Raw genomic sequence first — 14,074 nt, 5'->3', positions numbered from 1 at the left:
ATTTTTGTATTTTACAGATTTCATCTTTTCTTTAGAAAATATGTGGCTTCAGAACGACGCTAATTTTGGGGTCTGTGACAGTCGCTGCCAATAAGCTCAAGAACAGATTACTACAACAGTTGTACTTCTATTTAGTAACATCTATTTTGTGAGCCATGCCCCGATCACTCCAAATTTCAGAGGACCTTAAAATGAGAATTGTAGAGATGCACGAAGCTGGAAAAGGCTACAAAACAATTTCCAAAGCCCTGGATGTCCATCGATCCACAATAAGACAGATTATCTACAAATGGAAGAAATTCAGCACCGTCGCTACCCTTCCTAGGAGCGGGCGTCCTGTCAAGATCACACCAAAGGCACAACGTGCAATGCTAAGGGAGGTGGAGAAAAACCCAAGGTTAACAGCAAAAGACCTGCAGAAATCCCTAGAACTCGCTAAAGTCTCTGTTCACGTGTCTACTATAAGAAAAACACTAAAGAAAAATGGTTTTCATGGAAGGGCACCACAGAGTAAATGCAAAAACACTGATGAGCCCAAAGTGAACAGCTCTAAGGAGAGTGATGAGACAAAAAACAATGCTGTGGACCAATAAAAAAAACAAAAACATTTTGTTACATTGTGAAATCTAAGACCAACCGATGACCAATTGTTTATGTGACTTATTCCATTTTCACTAACCCTCATAAATATTGTAAAATATGACTTTCTAAAAAGAATGTTTCTTTTTAGTGGTAAATAATTTGTTTAGCTGCATGTTCTGGGATAAACTGATTTGTTAAAATTCCTATTTTTAGCCATTCATTGGAAAATGGAAGTAGCCGAGACATTCTTTGGAATATACATGAACTGGCTAAATCTTAGCCAGCAAAGTAAACCTATAGATTGCCATTATTTAGCACTGGTAAGGCTTTATTTAAGTAAAACACTGTCGGATTGCTAGACTGGAATGTCCAAGTTTACGTCGTGTATGTGTAAACTTGAATCAACCTGTCTTGGACTTTAAAAAGCTCAAGTGGCTGACAGTATAACGTTTAACAATAACTGTAACAGTGTAACAGTTAACAGTGCTCTTAATCTCAATTCTCAGTCCAGCTATATAAAACAAAACTGATATATTAAAAACATGATGACTAAATGCACAGTAAATATCGGTGCCTTAGTGTTACAGCACTGAAGGGTAAATGGACCATTTATGCACATAGTTATATATATATATAAATATTGCATTATCTATTGTGTTGTATATGTAATTGTAATCTGTGCACTTTCCTCTGTGTGTATGTGTGAGTGAGTGAAAGGTTTGTTGTTATTGGGTTGAACAAGGAATGAAACATTTGGTAAATAAATTGACTTAAGTGGGTAATGTACAGCAGCATGGGTCCTGGGGACCTGGGTTTGGCCCTTGCCTTTGGTCACTGTCTATTTTATTTTTGGCATTTAAGCAGGTCCCCATTTTGCTCGAGGGCCCAACAGTGGCAACCTGGCAGTGGTGGGGATTGAACTGGCAACTTTCTGATTACTAGTCCACTACCTAAACCACTAGGCTACAGCTGCTGTCTAAAGAGTATCGCATGTATTTTCTGTGTGTCTCCCAAAAACATTCAAAAGTGGACTGGATACAGAGAAATGCCCTTAGGTATGACTGAGTTCGTTGCCCTCTCATGGTTTGGTGCCCTATTTTGTGGTGGATTCCTGTCTCAATTGCTTGTATTGTATTTGGTCAAGATGCTTTTGATCAAAAGTGTTCGTTTTGTAGGGCTCTGGTAGCTCAGCGATTGAGGTACTGCCAAAAACACACTACACATGCCTATTACGTTGTATGTAAACTTTTGACTTTATAGCATGAGCCCAAAAGCCACCAGTACACACCACATTATTTTTTGGGATCAATTTAGCAAACACACAGTCACAGGTCATGGTTGTTTATTTATACCTGACACACATAGATGTTTCTCAGTGGATGAATGTCAAAATAATACAAAATGGAAAGAGAGCCATCAAGTCCTTGTTAGTTACTCTAGAGAGAAGTGGAGGCCCAGCACCTCCCGGGAACTCTGAAGCAAACCGGTAGCTGGGTCAAACTCCAGTGGTACAGTCTGGTTTTGGGTTTTCAGGTCTCGTTCCATCAACTACACAAAAAACGTGATGTGTCATGATAGTGAAACAAATACATTCATTCAATAAAACATGTACAACTGAATGCAAAGGTTTGTGTCCCAAATATTTTCTTTAATCTTTTTTCTTTAATTATTAAGACTTGCTAAGCATATAACTTCTCATTTGGAATTAGTGTGTAATTGTTTGTCTTAGGTTCTCCTACTAAAAATGCAGGCAACCTGCAACCTCACCACAAAGGTAAATATGTAAAAAATAATTCAAAATTTAGAAAAAATTGGGTGGGAGGGGGCTTTGGAATAGGTGACAATAAAACTCCTTGACCACAATGTGTTTTTAAAAAAGGAAATTGATGAAAGAGGCTAAATATGGCACAATGATCCAAAACACAATCGTCTTTTATCAATACTAAATGTGAGTAAATGGCTAAAGAATATCTCAGAACTACAAGCGTTCTGCAAAGGACAAAAACAACATGGATTAAAATATATAAAACATATATAAAGTGCTTGCAAGCTATGCCTGTTGAGTGTTTTACCAATTACTGACTTATTTGGATGTCCTAACTTACCAACCAAATTTGAAATAGTTTATAAATCATTATCAGCTGAGGTTGTGTTTACTTAGTTTCATAAAAAATGAACAATAGGTCGTTGTGCCCATAAGTTTGCATACAACTGCATTTATTCCTACACACCTCAAAAGTAGACAGTTCCAGCAGCTCGCTGATATCCTCCTCTGGTTCCGGTAGAGGTTGGTTAATTGCTTTGGCTGCTTTGGAAACATCTGGATGGTAATGTTTCTGCAGGGTCTGAAGGCAGAACAAGATTTAAGTATTAACACTGTTAGATAATATAGTTCCACACTGGGGGGTCAATGGATGAACAGTCTAGCCATTGGGAAGTGCACTTGTCAGTGAGCTCTCAGCGCCAGTCTCAAGATGGATATCCAGCGATTGCAGCGACAATGAGAAGCCCTGTGCACCCTGATGCGGCCAATTGTGTCTGCTGAGTACCAGGCAGGCAGCACCTCTGAGACTTGTTTCAAGAGATGAAACTTTTTTGTGGTAGTGGGCTTGGGTATTGGATTGATTTTTTTTTTATCTTAGCTGATGGCAAGTCAGTCACATGTATTGGCTAAGCATCATGTCTGATTTAAATGTGTCTGATCCCTCCGTTTCTAGAATTTGTCAATAATTTCGGATGGCACTATGAGGTGTTTTGGGTAAAACATAAAGCTTTAATATTAACATTGAGATGAACACTTATAAAATTTTACCTTCATTTCCCATAAACTGCTTTTGAGGGCATGACACTGGGCAGGATCTTTCTCCTCCATCACATAGGGATCATGACAAAGTTCTGAAAAAACAATATGCATATTCAGTTTTGCTACTGCGTTTGGACATTGGTTCGGCCGCAGTAAGACTTCATTCTTACTCAATTTTAAATCAAAACCCCTTACAATAGAGAGCAAGCATGTGTCTAGCTAATTGTAGCAAGTAGTAAGAATGTGTTAGGTAACTGTAACAGTGGGGAAAAAGAAACATTAAAACAACTGATTAATTATTTCTTTTAATTTGGCGACCCATCTCAACTTCATAATGTCAGAAACGTGCGTTACCATTAGCAGCGCTGGGTCTGTGAATGAGGACTCTGCAGGAAGGATGTCTGCGAATGAGGTTGCAAATAAAAGGTAGAACTATGAGTAGGGCTGTAGGGGGTGCGGTCAGGGCAAGCCGAGACAGCCGCTTGATAAACGCTGCGACAAGATACACCGGTAGATGACTGCAGACAAAAAGTGAGACACAACATGGCACTTAAATACTGAAAATTAAATATTTGCATAATTATTTACTATTAAAAATAAGTGTCTTATTAAGTTTTTAGATATTTAAAAAGATTTTTACTTTAACAGTAATTGAGTCATTCTGAATAAGTCATCAAATTATAAGTGCAGAGGAGGTTTACCTTGATGAAAGGAAGATGTTGGCCAGGTGGAAGAATCGTGCTCTGTACTTCACATGAAATACAGAAGGGTCCAGCAGGTTATACAGCTTTGTATAAAAATCTGGATAATCGCTGGTTTGAAAGAAGAAATCAACTGGTCACGTTTAATAATAGAAGAAAAAGAAAAAAAAACATTATTTAAGTTGGTGCTTACAGATTATGCTTGTGGATGAGGACGAACAGGCCGTTCAGAGCCAGTAAACTCACAGCTCCACCTGAAATCCAACAAAACACAACAGCATGACTAATACAATAGGTTGTATGGGTGCCTCAAAGCACATATATCATGAAAACCTTGGTTAAAAACTAGTCTCCAGTCACTATTTGCAGTGTGGCATGGTCTTTTGTTGTCTGTTGTGGGTTTTTATGAACACACAAAACAGGTAAATGATGCCCCGTCAAGTGGTATGAGAACTTGAGGTAAGGACTGTATTACCAGTATAAACACACTAAATGAGTGAGATTATATAGATGAAATAATCTGATAGCTGTTTTTTAGACCTGTCACACCGTCCCAGTTATTATCTATTAGTCTATATAAGCCAATCATGATTATTTAAAGATAATTGCAATAAATCTTGATAATGACTTTAAGGAACCAGACTGAGATGACTTGAGCTTTGTGACATGGTACATAATTATGCTAAAAGATTTTCCTGACCCATTACACCACCAGCAGCCTGAACTGCTGACACTAGGGATGTTGGGTCCATGAAATCATCGGTTTATCTAAAATTCATTAGACTAGACAACATTCAACTTTCCAATCTTAAACTGCTGTACCCTCAGATATCAGTGATCTCCTGTTGTTAGATCTCTGCCAATCACACCTGAACAATAGTAACAACTCATCAGTTGTACAAACTTACCAACATCATATGCTGCCGTCAGGAAGTCGATCATCAGTGTGGGGTCACTCATGTGGGGCATAATGGTGTCATGCAGGATCACCAGCACCTTTTTATACATGCTGCTGGGTAACTACAGAAAACCATAAAGCCTGTTAAAAGCATTCTTTAAAAAAACAACAACAAACAGGACAGTAACGTTATCTTCACTGCACCTTGTACTTCAGAAAGGTCAGCCACATTTGCTCGAACGCTCGCTTGTGGTCCTTTACGGGGTAGAAAGAAGAAATAATGCCATTAATGTCATTCCATGCTTTGTGTAACTTTTACAATTATGAAGTGATACATTAAAAAGTCACCTTTTACTTACTTTGATTTTAGCAGCTTTCCAGTCCCCACATTTAGCTAAAATGAAGAACATATTGATGGAAATTAATTGGCTTTAAACAACAATTGATGTTCCAATATATATAAGGATGGATTAATAAAATTGGTACTTACTCTCCTGTTTGACAAGAAAGTTTGTGATTTCTGAAGCCTGGCTGGGCATGTTGAGGTTTGTCAGCAGTGTGAACACATTATTTTGGTAAACAGCCATGTCCGTCTAGAAGAACCACAAAATCCAGAAATCATGAGTGTGAAAGCATGGGGTCAAATTCTGATCAGAAAACAATATGCATCATTTTCCCCCAGGATTTCCCCTCTTTAACTCCCAATCTGGTATGTTCCAATTCCCACTTGTGATCTACGCTGCATGAACAACCTGTGATCTGATGATGGAGAGCTGAATCACCACACGCCCCCTATGACACATGTTCAGTCTGCACGTGTTGTAATCTCATATGTAGCGCATACGTAGAGTCATGCTAAGCTTCATGTGACTCCCAGGTGAATGGACCAGTCTTGTAGATCACATCTTGTAGCGGAAAAAGCCCCGTCCAACCTTCCCTCCCTAAAACACGGCCAACTGTGTCTGTGTGGATGCCCGGCCAAGATGGTGGTGGTGCATATATTCAAAATTAATTGAGTTCAAACACTCTGAAGTCGGGTGCTACCACGTTAGATGGCTGTGCCACCTGTGGGCCCTACATGCATTAAACAACCAGGAGACACACTCACCCGTTTGTTTTTGTCCATCACTTTGGTTACACCGTCCCGGATTGCGCTCATGACGTAGTATCGTACATCATCCATTTCTAGGAACTCCTGAAACCTGGAGATGAGCAGAGCCATGTCCTCTTTCTCTGACAGCAGTGACCGTACCACTGACTACACCAACATGAAACACACACATACCTACTAAATGACTGAGTTTATTATTCAGAACTAAATTGGAATTGTACCTGGGCACAGATCATAAAATGTGCCAAGTATGTATAAAATAAACAAATTTAGCATGTCATTGAATGACAATAAGGCGAACTAGTTCTATAAAATAACTACAGCCATGTTTAAATGTGTAATATAATGCTAAAATGCAAATTGGTTAGCGAATTACACTGCCAATTACACAAGCCATCCGAAAACACACTATTATAAGTTCAGGGTTCTAACTAATTCAAGTGGTGAACATTTAAGCTTGTTTTCTTTTTCGAAGAACTCACCAGTATAAGCTCTAGGGGAAAGTTGTAGTGGTCGCTCCAGTCCAGTTTCTGCAGTGGGTGCTTCCCCTCAGCTGCTGCAAACCTCATAAGAGCACAAAGTGCACTTTCCTATGACGGCACCACAAAGTTTCGTGTTAAGGAAAAAGCTCTCAAAGCACATGCAAGTCATGCAGCAAAAATCTAAATCCTACCTTCACTTGGTAGGATTCATGGTCTATGTTCTCCAGCAGCAGCTTCACGCAGCTGTTGTAACGATGTCTTAGAAATATACGGTACTTGTCATCTGCATCCCGATCACCTAGGAAAAGAAAACGAGAACTCTAGTCATGGTTTGAAGTATTACAACTGTGGAGAAATACATGGGTTAAAAGGTGCAGTGTTCTTGTGCAATATAGAAACTTTAGACAAATAGAAATATATATAAATAAGAAATGAAAAGTGAACTGAAATACCAGTGTATTGTTGTATTATTGTAATGTTGTGTGTCATTGTATACATTGAATAGGTAATTTGTAGAAGTGTCAAGAGGATTAACAGTTCTGTAGTGTTCAATTGTTTATTAGTATAATGGATTGATGCCTATTTTACTTATGTATTTAAACTAATTTATGCTCTGAAGCTCCATTCCTTCAAATTACAAAAACTCAAAATACCACAGACTTGCATTAGATGCTCACCATGCAGGATCTCCTCTTCCTTTGGTAGCTGCCCAACATACAGCTCTCCTTTCTCCATTAACTCACTGAATAACCTCTGACACGCGTTTACTGCAAATATCACTTCTTTCTCTTTCTCACTCTAAAAGCAACACAGATCATTTCTATTAAAAAGCTTCACAGTGACTTTAATCCACGTTATGTAGTAGTGACTGGTTAGCCATGAAGCTAACCTAGCTGTAGTTACTATATGTAGTATTATAGACTAGTAATTACCTGTAAATACTCCAGGAGGTCAAATATATCGTTAGCATGTTTTCTGCTCTGCAGTATCGCTTCTGTTTTACTGTTTATAGTTTGTTTATGTGAAGTTTGTTTACTCGCTGTTTTGCTCTTTTTCACGTTGTGTTCCTTGGACGGCGCCATGTTTGAAGTGTGACGTCACCCTCGTGCGCGCTCGAGCGCCACGCTTGATCAGGGTCGCGGAGGGTGCTGGAGCCTATCCCAGATCTCAATGGGCGAGCTGAACAGTCTGTTTAATGCCTTTAACGCTTGACTGCTGTAAGTTTATTTATTTATAAAGATTTTAACGTCATGTTTTACACTTTTGGTTACATTTATGACAAAACAGGTAATTACTTATTACACAGGATTCATCAGTTCAAGTTTTTAATATCAAACACAGTCATGGACAATTTTGTATTTCCAGTTTACCTCAACTGCATGTCTTTGGACTGTGGGAGGAAACCCACAGACAAGGGGAGAACATACAAACTCCACACATAAAGGACCGGGACCGCCCCACCTGGGTAATTAACTGATCCTGTATGAAGGCTAAAACTGTGATGTTCATTAGAGCTTCACACTTCCTACACAGCAGTAGAGGTACATTAAATCATTTATAAATTATAGTCAGACTTTGCTTTTTAACATTGATGCTGGTAAGACAACCAATAATCAGTACAAGACATCTCCTCGATGACCGTTATGGCTATTGAGATTCAATCTCTGATATTAAATAAGTTGTACGAGTACATACTACTTATGCCACATCAGTATGCAGTAAACAGTATGCGACCAAAATTATTATTTCTAGTAGGCTAAAGATACCAGGATGACGTACTACTCCAACCAATAACAATATCTGGTATGCGACCAAAGCTATCTTTGTGGGATACTGCATCCCGTCATGCAACACACCCAGTTTCGACAAACTACTTTGCATACTACTTTGGGGACCAGTATGCAGTATATACTAAATGCAGTATGCAATAGGCTATTCTGAACACAGCCATTTCCCTCAGCTGCTCCTGTCAGGAGGTCACGCCAGCAGGTCTCTTGTCTGCATATTTAATTTGGCACAGTTTTTATGCTGAAACAACCTTTTTTACTAGTAAAGCTACCACTGCTTAAACCTGTATAACCTGTATAACCTGTATAAAAATGTGCAAAAACAACAAACCACACTAAAAGCAGTAAAATAAAAAGTTTATTTTTAAAGTATATGTTGTATGAAAGAAAGATATATTGATGTGGGGTAGAGGTGCTTTGAAGTGACTTAGTCAGAAGCATTTCCGTCTTCATCTTCATCCTGTAAAACAGAATATCTTCAGTAATTTAATCAAAATTTTGAATCAATAGTCTGTTAAGTACATTTATTTTGCCCACCTTGCGTTGCTGTTTGCCTGACGCAGTGGCCTCAAAGTCATGAATGGGCAAAGTGCTCATCCAGCTCACCATTGACTTTTCCTGGGACTCCGTCTCCACTATACTCGGGTAAATATGCATTTCTTTAAAGTCAGAGATGGCTTTCTCCTCTTGGTTCCACTCCAACGTCTCGTGAAGCCCATCTCCCCCAAACCTCTTGTTGTACCTATCGAAGTGAACCCTCTCCAGCACCAGGCCCAGCCCAGGAGCTTTTGGGACATCCACCTTTTCTTCCCCCCAACTTCTTTCAATGACCTCCTCCTGCGCATACCCCTTAACCACAGCAATCACCAGGCCGATCATCTTTCGGATCTGGTGCATCATAAAGCTTTGGCCTCGCACCGTGATCACAGTGAATTCAGCCCCCTGTCTAATGAACGGCTCCCCGCAGGACATGTGCGTGATGTAGCGCTTGGCGCTCGGGTCCCGCGGGCCCTTTTGCGACGTGAAGTTGTGGAAGTTGTGGGTGCCTTTGTAGAGATCGAAAAGCTTGTTTACTTTCTGAAGCGTCTCTGCGCACAGACGGAATGACGTGTCCTTTTGGTCGCTGTCCTTTGGAGAGAAAGCCACAGTGGGAAGCATGTAGGAGTACGTCCGGGCATCACAGTTGTTTTTGGAGTTGAAGCCACCTGTGACTCTCTTCAGACCTGTCAGATGAGAATATGAACTGATTAAACTGATAAGCAAAGACGAGCATTTAAAAACCAAAACAGCAGTCTTTTAAATTCTGGTCACAATACTAAATTTTTGTGACCAGAATTATTAGTATTGGTACATCTGTGTCAAGTCATACTCATCAATTCCAGTCTTCGTCTTACCTAAAATTCTTATCTGTGGAGGTAGATTGGAGTTGATCTTTTCCAGAATGTCCTCAATTAACCACAGCTTTAAAGAAACAACCTGGCCTGCTGCTGAAACCCCCTAAAAATAACAGAATAGATTATTAAAAGAAACAGTTAGTCCAAAGTCACTCATTTAATGTGAACAAAAAGTTTGTGAACCCTATTGTTTGTTAGTTTGTTTATCAGGATTTTAACGTCATGTTTTACACTTTGGTTACATTCATGACAGAAACGGTAATCACTCATTACACAAGATTCATCAATTAACAAGGTTGTATTGAACACAGTCATGGACAATTATGTATCTCCAATTTACCTCATTTGCATGTCTTTGGACTGTGGGAGGAAACCGGACCGCCCCACCTGAGGATCGAACCCAGGACCTTCTTGCTGTGAGGCGACAGAGTAATCCCTATTGTATTGCCTGGTATTTTGCATTTATTACTTAAACTGGGGTCAGATTTATATCCAAATAATAATAATAATAATATAAGACATTGTCTACATTAATACATTTTAAATGGATGTATTTATTAAACATACTGACTAATCAATTACAGTCCACAAGAGACAACATATGTAAACACTTGAATTTGATATGGATAAAACACCTTACGTAGTTTGTGCTGACAGACTTGCATATATGGATTTCTTAAAAGAACCAACTTTTTTACTTTATGCCACAGTTACTATTAATTATGCTCAGATCTGGGCTATGATTTGACCAACTCTTGTTTATTAACATGTGTGTTTTGGTATATTGCAACATAAACCTACATTAAGGTCCAGGTAATGGACCAATACCCTGACATTCCCCTGTTGAATGGAGTTTTATTATTCAAATTACAGGGCAGTTGTAGCCTAGCCGTTAAGGTACTGGACTAGTAAGCAGAAGGTTGCTGGTTCAAACCCCACCATTGCCAGGTTGCCACTGTTGGGCCCTTGAGCAAGGCCCTTAACCCTCAATCGCTTAGATTGTATACTGTAAGTCGCTTTTTTTTGGAAAAAGCGTCTGCTAAATGCCCAAAATGTAAATTAAATTAGTTGCTTGTTTAATAGGTACCAGGGCACACTGCAAACTATTGCTCATACTAGTATGCAGAGTTCAGGAAAAAGTGCTACATGCTTCAAATAATCTTATTACTACATTAAAATCCAGCCCACTAAATATATTATATTCCAAATTCAGTAACTGAAGTATGCTGTTCACATGAGCACTTATATTGTCTAAGCAATTGAGGGATAAGTGCCTTGCTTAAGGGCCCAACAGCAGCAACCTGACAGTGGTGGGGCTTGAACCAGCGGCCCTCTGATTACTAGTTCAGTACCTTAAACTCTAGGCTACATGCTTCAAATAATCTTATTACTGCATTAAAATCCAGCCCACTTAATATTTTATATTCCAAATTCAGTAATTGAAGTATGCAGTTCACATGAGCACTTAAATAGTTACACAAATCCAGATATCCATTCATGATATATTCATATTTTCAGTGTGCATGTTTTTAAAAGGTCCAGATGTTTCCTTCTAACAGAATGTTGTTTGGGCTGGACTGAGAAACTACAGCTCCAGATTCTCACCTTGTCAGTCCTTGCACATCTCTGGAAAGACATTTTTTTCATATCGTCTCCGTGGTTTTCAGGGATGCACCCAGCTTTAATAAGAGCAGTGACGAGTTCATCCTCAATGGTTTTGAACTGGGAATTTCCAGGATTCCTCTACAAAAAAACAGACATAAAATTAGTCTCAGTTAAACCACTAATGATGCATATTATTACCATCATGTACAACTAACCTGCATTCCATAATAACCTTTTCCTGAATATGCCATGAGGAGAACAACTTTTCTCTTGGGATATCTCTTTTCTTCATCCGCCTTCTGATCCTCCGTTTTCAGTTTCTTCACCTCGTTCTCAGTCTCAGTGCTTTCTGAAGCTCGTTTCAGCACCGATGGTGCCTGGCTGTGATTCTGACTCTGTTGTTCAGCCATCATTCTGGCCTGCACACAAAACCTTTCAAGCCTGCACCAACCTGAAGAAGGAACACAGATGACGCAGACATAGAGATACCAGGAGAGACCATTAAAAGACTGTCACACTTCATGGCCAACAAGTATTTGGACAATGTTTTGGATTTTAACCCTAGCATGTGACATTGCCTTTGGTGTAATACATTCTCAGCCACACCCACTACTAATGTGTAATAAATCAGTTATATAAAAAATATGGCAACAGTTTGTCATAGGCTGTTCAGGGAAAGGCTCTTGTCTATTCTATATGCACACAAATCATGACCCATACAGACATGGTTTGATAAGGAGAAAGTTTGGTGTGGACATACAGAGCCCTGACTTCAACCCGACTAAGCACCTTGTGAATGAACTGTGTAACAGACATACTTGTCGAAAATACGTACCTCTATCTATCTATTTCCTCTGCTGCTCCCGTTGGGGGTCGCTGGCGGATCGTGATCCGCATTATTGATTTGGCACAGTTACACCGGATGCCCTTCCTGACACAACCCTCCCTATTTATCCTGGCTTGGGACTGGCACTACAAGGCACTGGTTTATGCATCCTAGCGGCTCGGTACCTATAGGACAATTCAGTGTCTCCAATTAGCCCGGCTACATGTTTCTGGACTGTGGGAGGAAACCGGATCACCCGGAGGAAACCCACGCAGACACTGGGAGAACATGCAAACTCTGCACAGAAAGGACCCGGACCTCCCCACCTGGGGATCGAACCCAGGACCTTCTTGCTGTGAGGCGACAGTGCGACCCACTTAGCCACCGTGCTGCCCGTCGAAAATACGTACCTGACCTTAGAAAAGCTGAGATTGTCACAGATACACTTAAAATATTGTAAAATGCCTTCTCTAAATATTTGCTTCCAACTTTGTGTTTGGGAAAGGATCTTAATTATTTATTTATTAGGATTTAATGTCACGTTTTACACTTTGGTTACATTCAATTTTATTCTCACTTGCACGTCTTTGGACTGTGGGAGGAAACCGGAGCTCCTGGAGGAAACCCACACAGACACAGGGAAAGGACCTGGACTGCTGCACCTGTGAATCAAACCCATCCACCGAGCCACCGTGCTGCCTGGGAAAGGATCACAAAGAGGCACAAATTCCCACAGTCTTCCAGAAAGTCTTTATAAAAAAGTGGAAGCTGTTATGGCTCCAACACGGTTGTTGGGGTTATTACTGCATGTTACAATGCTTATGGTTTAAAAATGGGTTGTCCAATAAGTATATGGTCTGGTGTCCAGGCACTTTACATGAACTATATTTGGATATACCTATGGTATGCATATATAGTGAAACTCACCACTGGGTTGAAGAGAAGCTCTTACACGCTGTCCTGTACACACACCAACCAGCTGAAACAATTTCAGCATCTCACACACACAAAGCCTGGATTATTATCTTATACAGCTCATTATGAAGCTACTGTCTAATGTAAGAGTCGCTTTATTCTGATTATAATCAGACAATACACTGTAATATCAAATTAACCTTGTTTAACAACAGCTACTTTCTCTATATGAACACATGGAGCCATGAACTGACGCCTGTCTGAAGTATCGCGAGAATACAGTCAAGATCGGGTTGCCTGAGTGAAACACGAAAATCCCGCATTAAAATGTCAGGTCATTTACATGCACATTTTCGGCAGTTAGCAGAGGCTTTTATCCAAATCGACTTACAGTACTGTGACAGTATATTGTCTAAACAATTGAGGGATAAGGGCCTTGCTCAAGGGCCCAAAAACAGCAACCTGGCAGTAGTGGGACTTGAACCAGTGACCCTCTGATTACTAGGCCAGTATCTTAACTGAACCGCTAGGTTAAGACTGCCCTCTCTAATTAGATTATTACATTAACATTTGCGGCATTTAGCAGACGCTTTTATCCAAAGCGACTTACAATTCTCACTGAATACAATTTAAGCAGTTTTAGGGTTAAGGGCCTTGCTCAGGGGCCCAACCATGGCAATTTGGCATATGTGGGGCTTGAACCTGCAACCTTAAGAATACTGGTCCAGTACTCTAACCGCTAAGCTACCACTTTCTTTGTAGAAAATAACTTAAAACCTTTATTCATTCATGTATTCATTGTCTTTCTGTTTTACCACTGATTTACTCTGGGTCCTTTCTGTGTGGAGTTTGCATGTTCTCCCCGTGTCTGTGTGGGTTTCCTCCGGGAGCTCCGGTTTTCTCCCACAGTCCAAAGACGTGCAAGTGAGGTGAATTGGAGGTACAAAATTGTCCATGACTGTGTGTGTTT

General features: G+C 39.9%; 2 protein-coding genes across 2 annotated transcripts; both read right to left on the bottom strand.

Annotated features, from left to right (window-relative positions):
* Window positions 1-1,907: 1,907 nt before the first annotated feature.
* noc4l (nucleolar complex associated 4 homolog) lies at window positions 1,908-7,659 on the bottom strand. Its single transcript, XM_063011215.1, has 15 exons — window positions 7,510-7,659; window positions 7,255-7,375; window positions 6,769-6,875; window positions 6,578-6,685; window positions 6,093-6,242; window positions 5,475-5,577; window positions 5,344-5,378; window positions 5,189-5,239; window positions 4,995-5,106; window positions 4,280-4,340; window positions 4,087-4,197; window positions 3,740-3,903; window positions 3,395-3,477; window positions 2,814-2,927; window positions 1,908-2,130 (listed from the first exon to the last, which is right to left on the bottom strand). The coding sequence occupies exons 1-15, from the start codon at window positions 7,657-7,659 to the stop codon at window positions 2,014-2,016; spliced, it is 1,587 nt and encodes a 528-aa protein (XP_062867285.1). The 3' UTR covers window positions 1,908-2,013.
* Window positions 7,660-8,704: 1,045 nt separating this feature from the next.
* pus1 (pseudouridine synthase 1) lies at window positions 8,705-13,311 on the bottom strand. The gene is made up of 6 exons (XM_063011453.1): window positions 13,117-13,311; window positions 11,579-11,814; window positions 11,364-11,501; window positions 9,759-9,861; window positions 8,902-9,587; window positions 8,705-8,824 (listed from the first exon to the last, which is right to left on the bottom strand). Exons 1-6 carry the CDS (start codon window positions 13,184-13,186, stop codon window positions 8,792-8,794), a joined length of 1,266 nt encoding a protein of 421 aa, XP_062867523.1. The 5' UTR covers window positions 13,187-13,311; the 3' UTR covers window positions 8,705-8,791.
* Between the last annotated feature and the right edge of the window lie 763 nt (window positions 13,312-14,074).

The sequence above is a fragment of the Trichomycterus rosablanca genome, chromosome 16 (genome assembly GCF_030014385.1).
Source record: "Trichomycterus rosablanca isolate fTriRos1 chromosome 16, fTriRos1.hap1, whole genome shotgun sequence".
NCBI lineage: Eukaryota > Metazoa > Chordata > Actinopteri > Siluriformes > Trichomycteridae > Trichomycterus > Trichomycterus rosablanca.
This window is presented reverse-complemented; position numbering and strand designations above follow the sequence as displayed.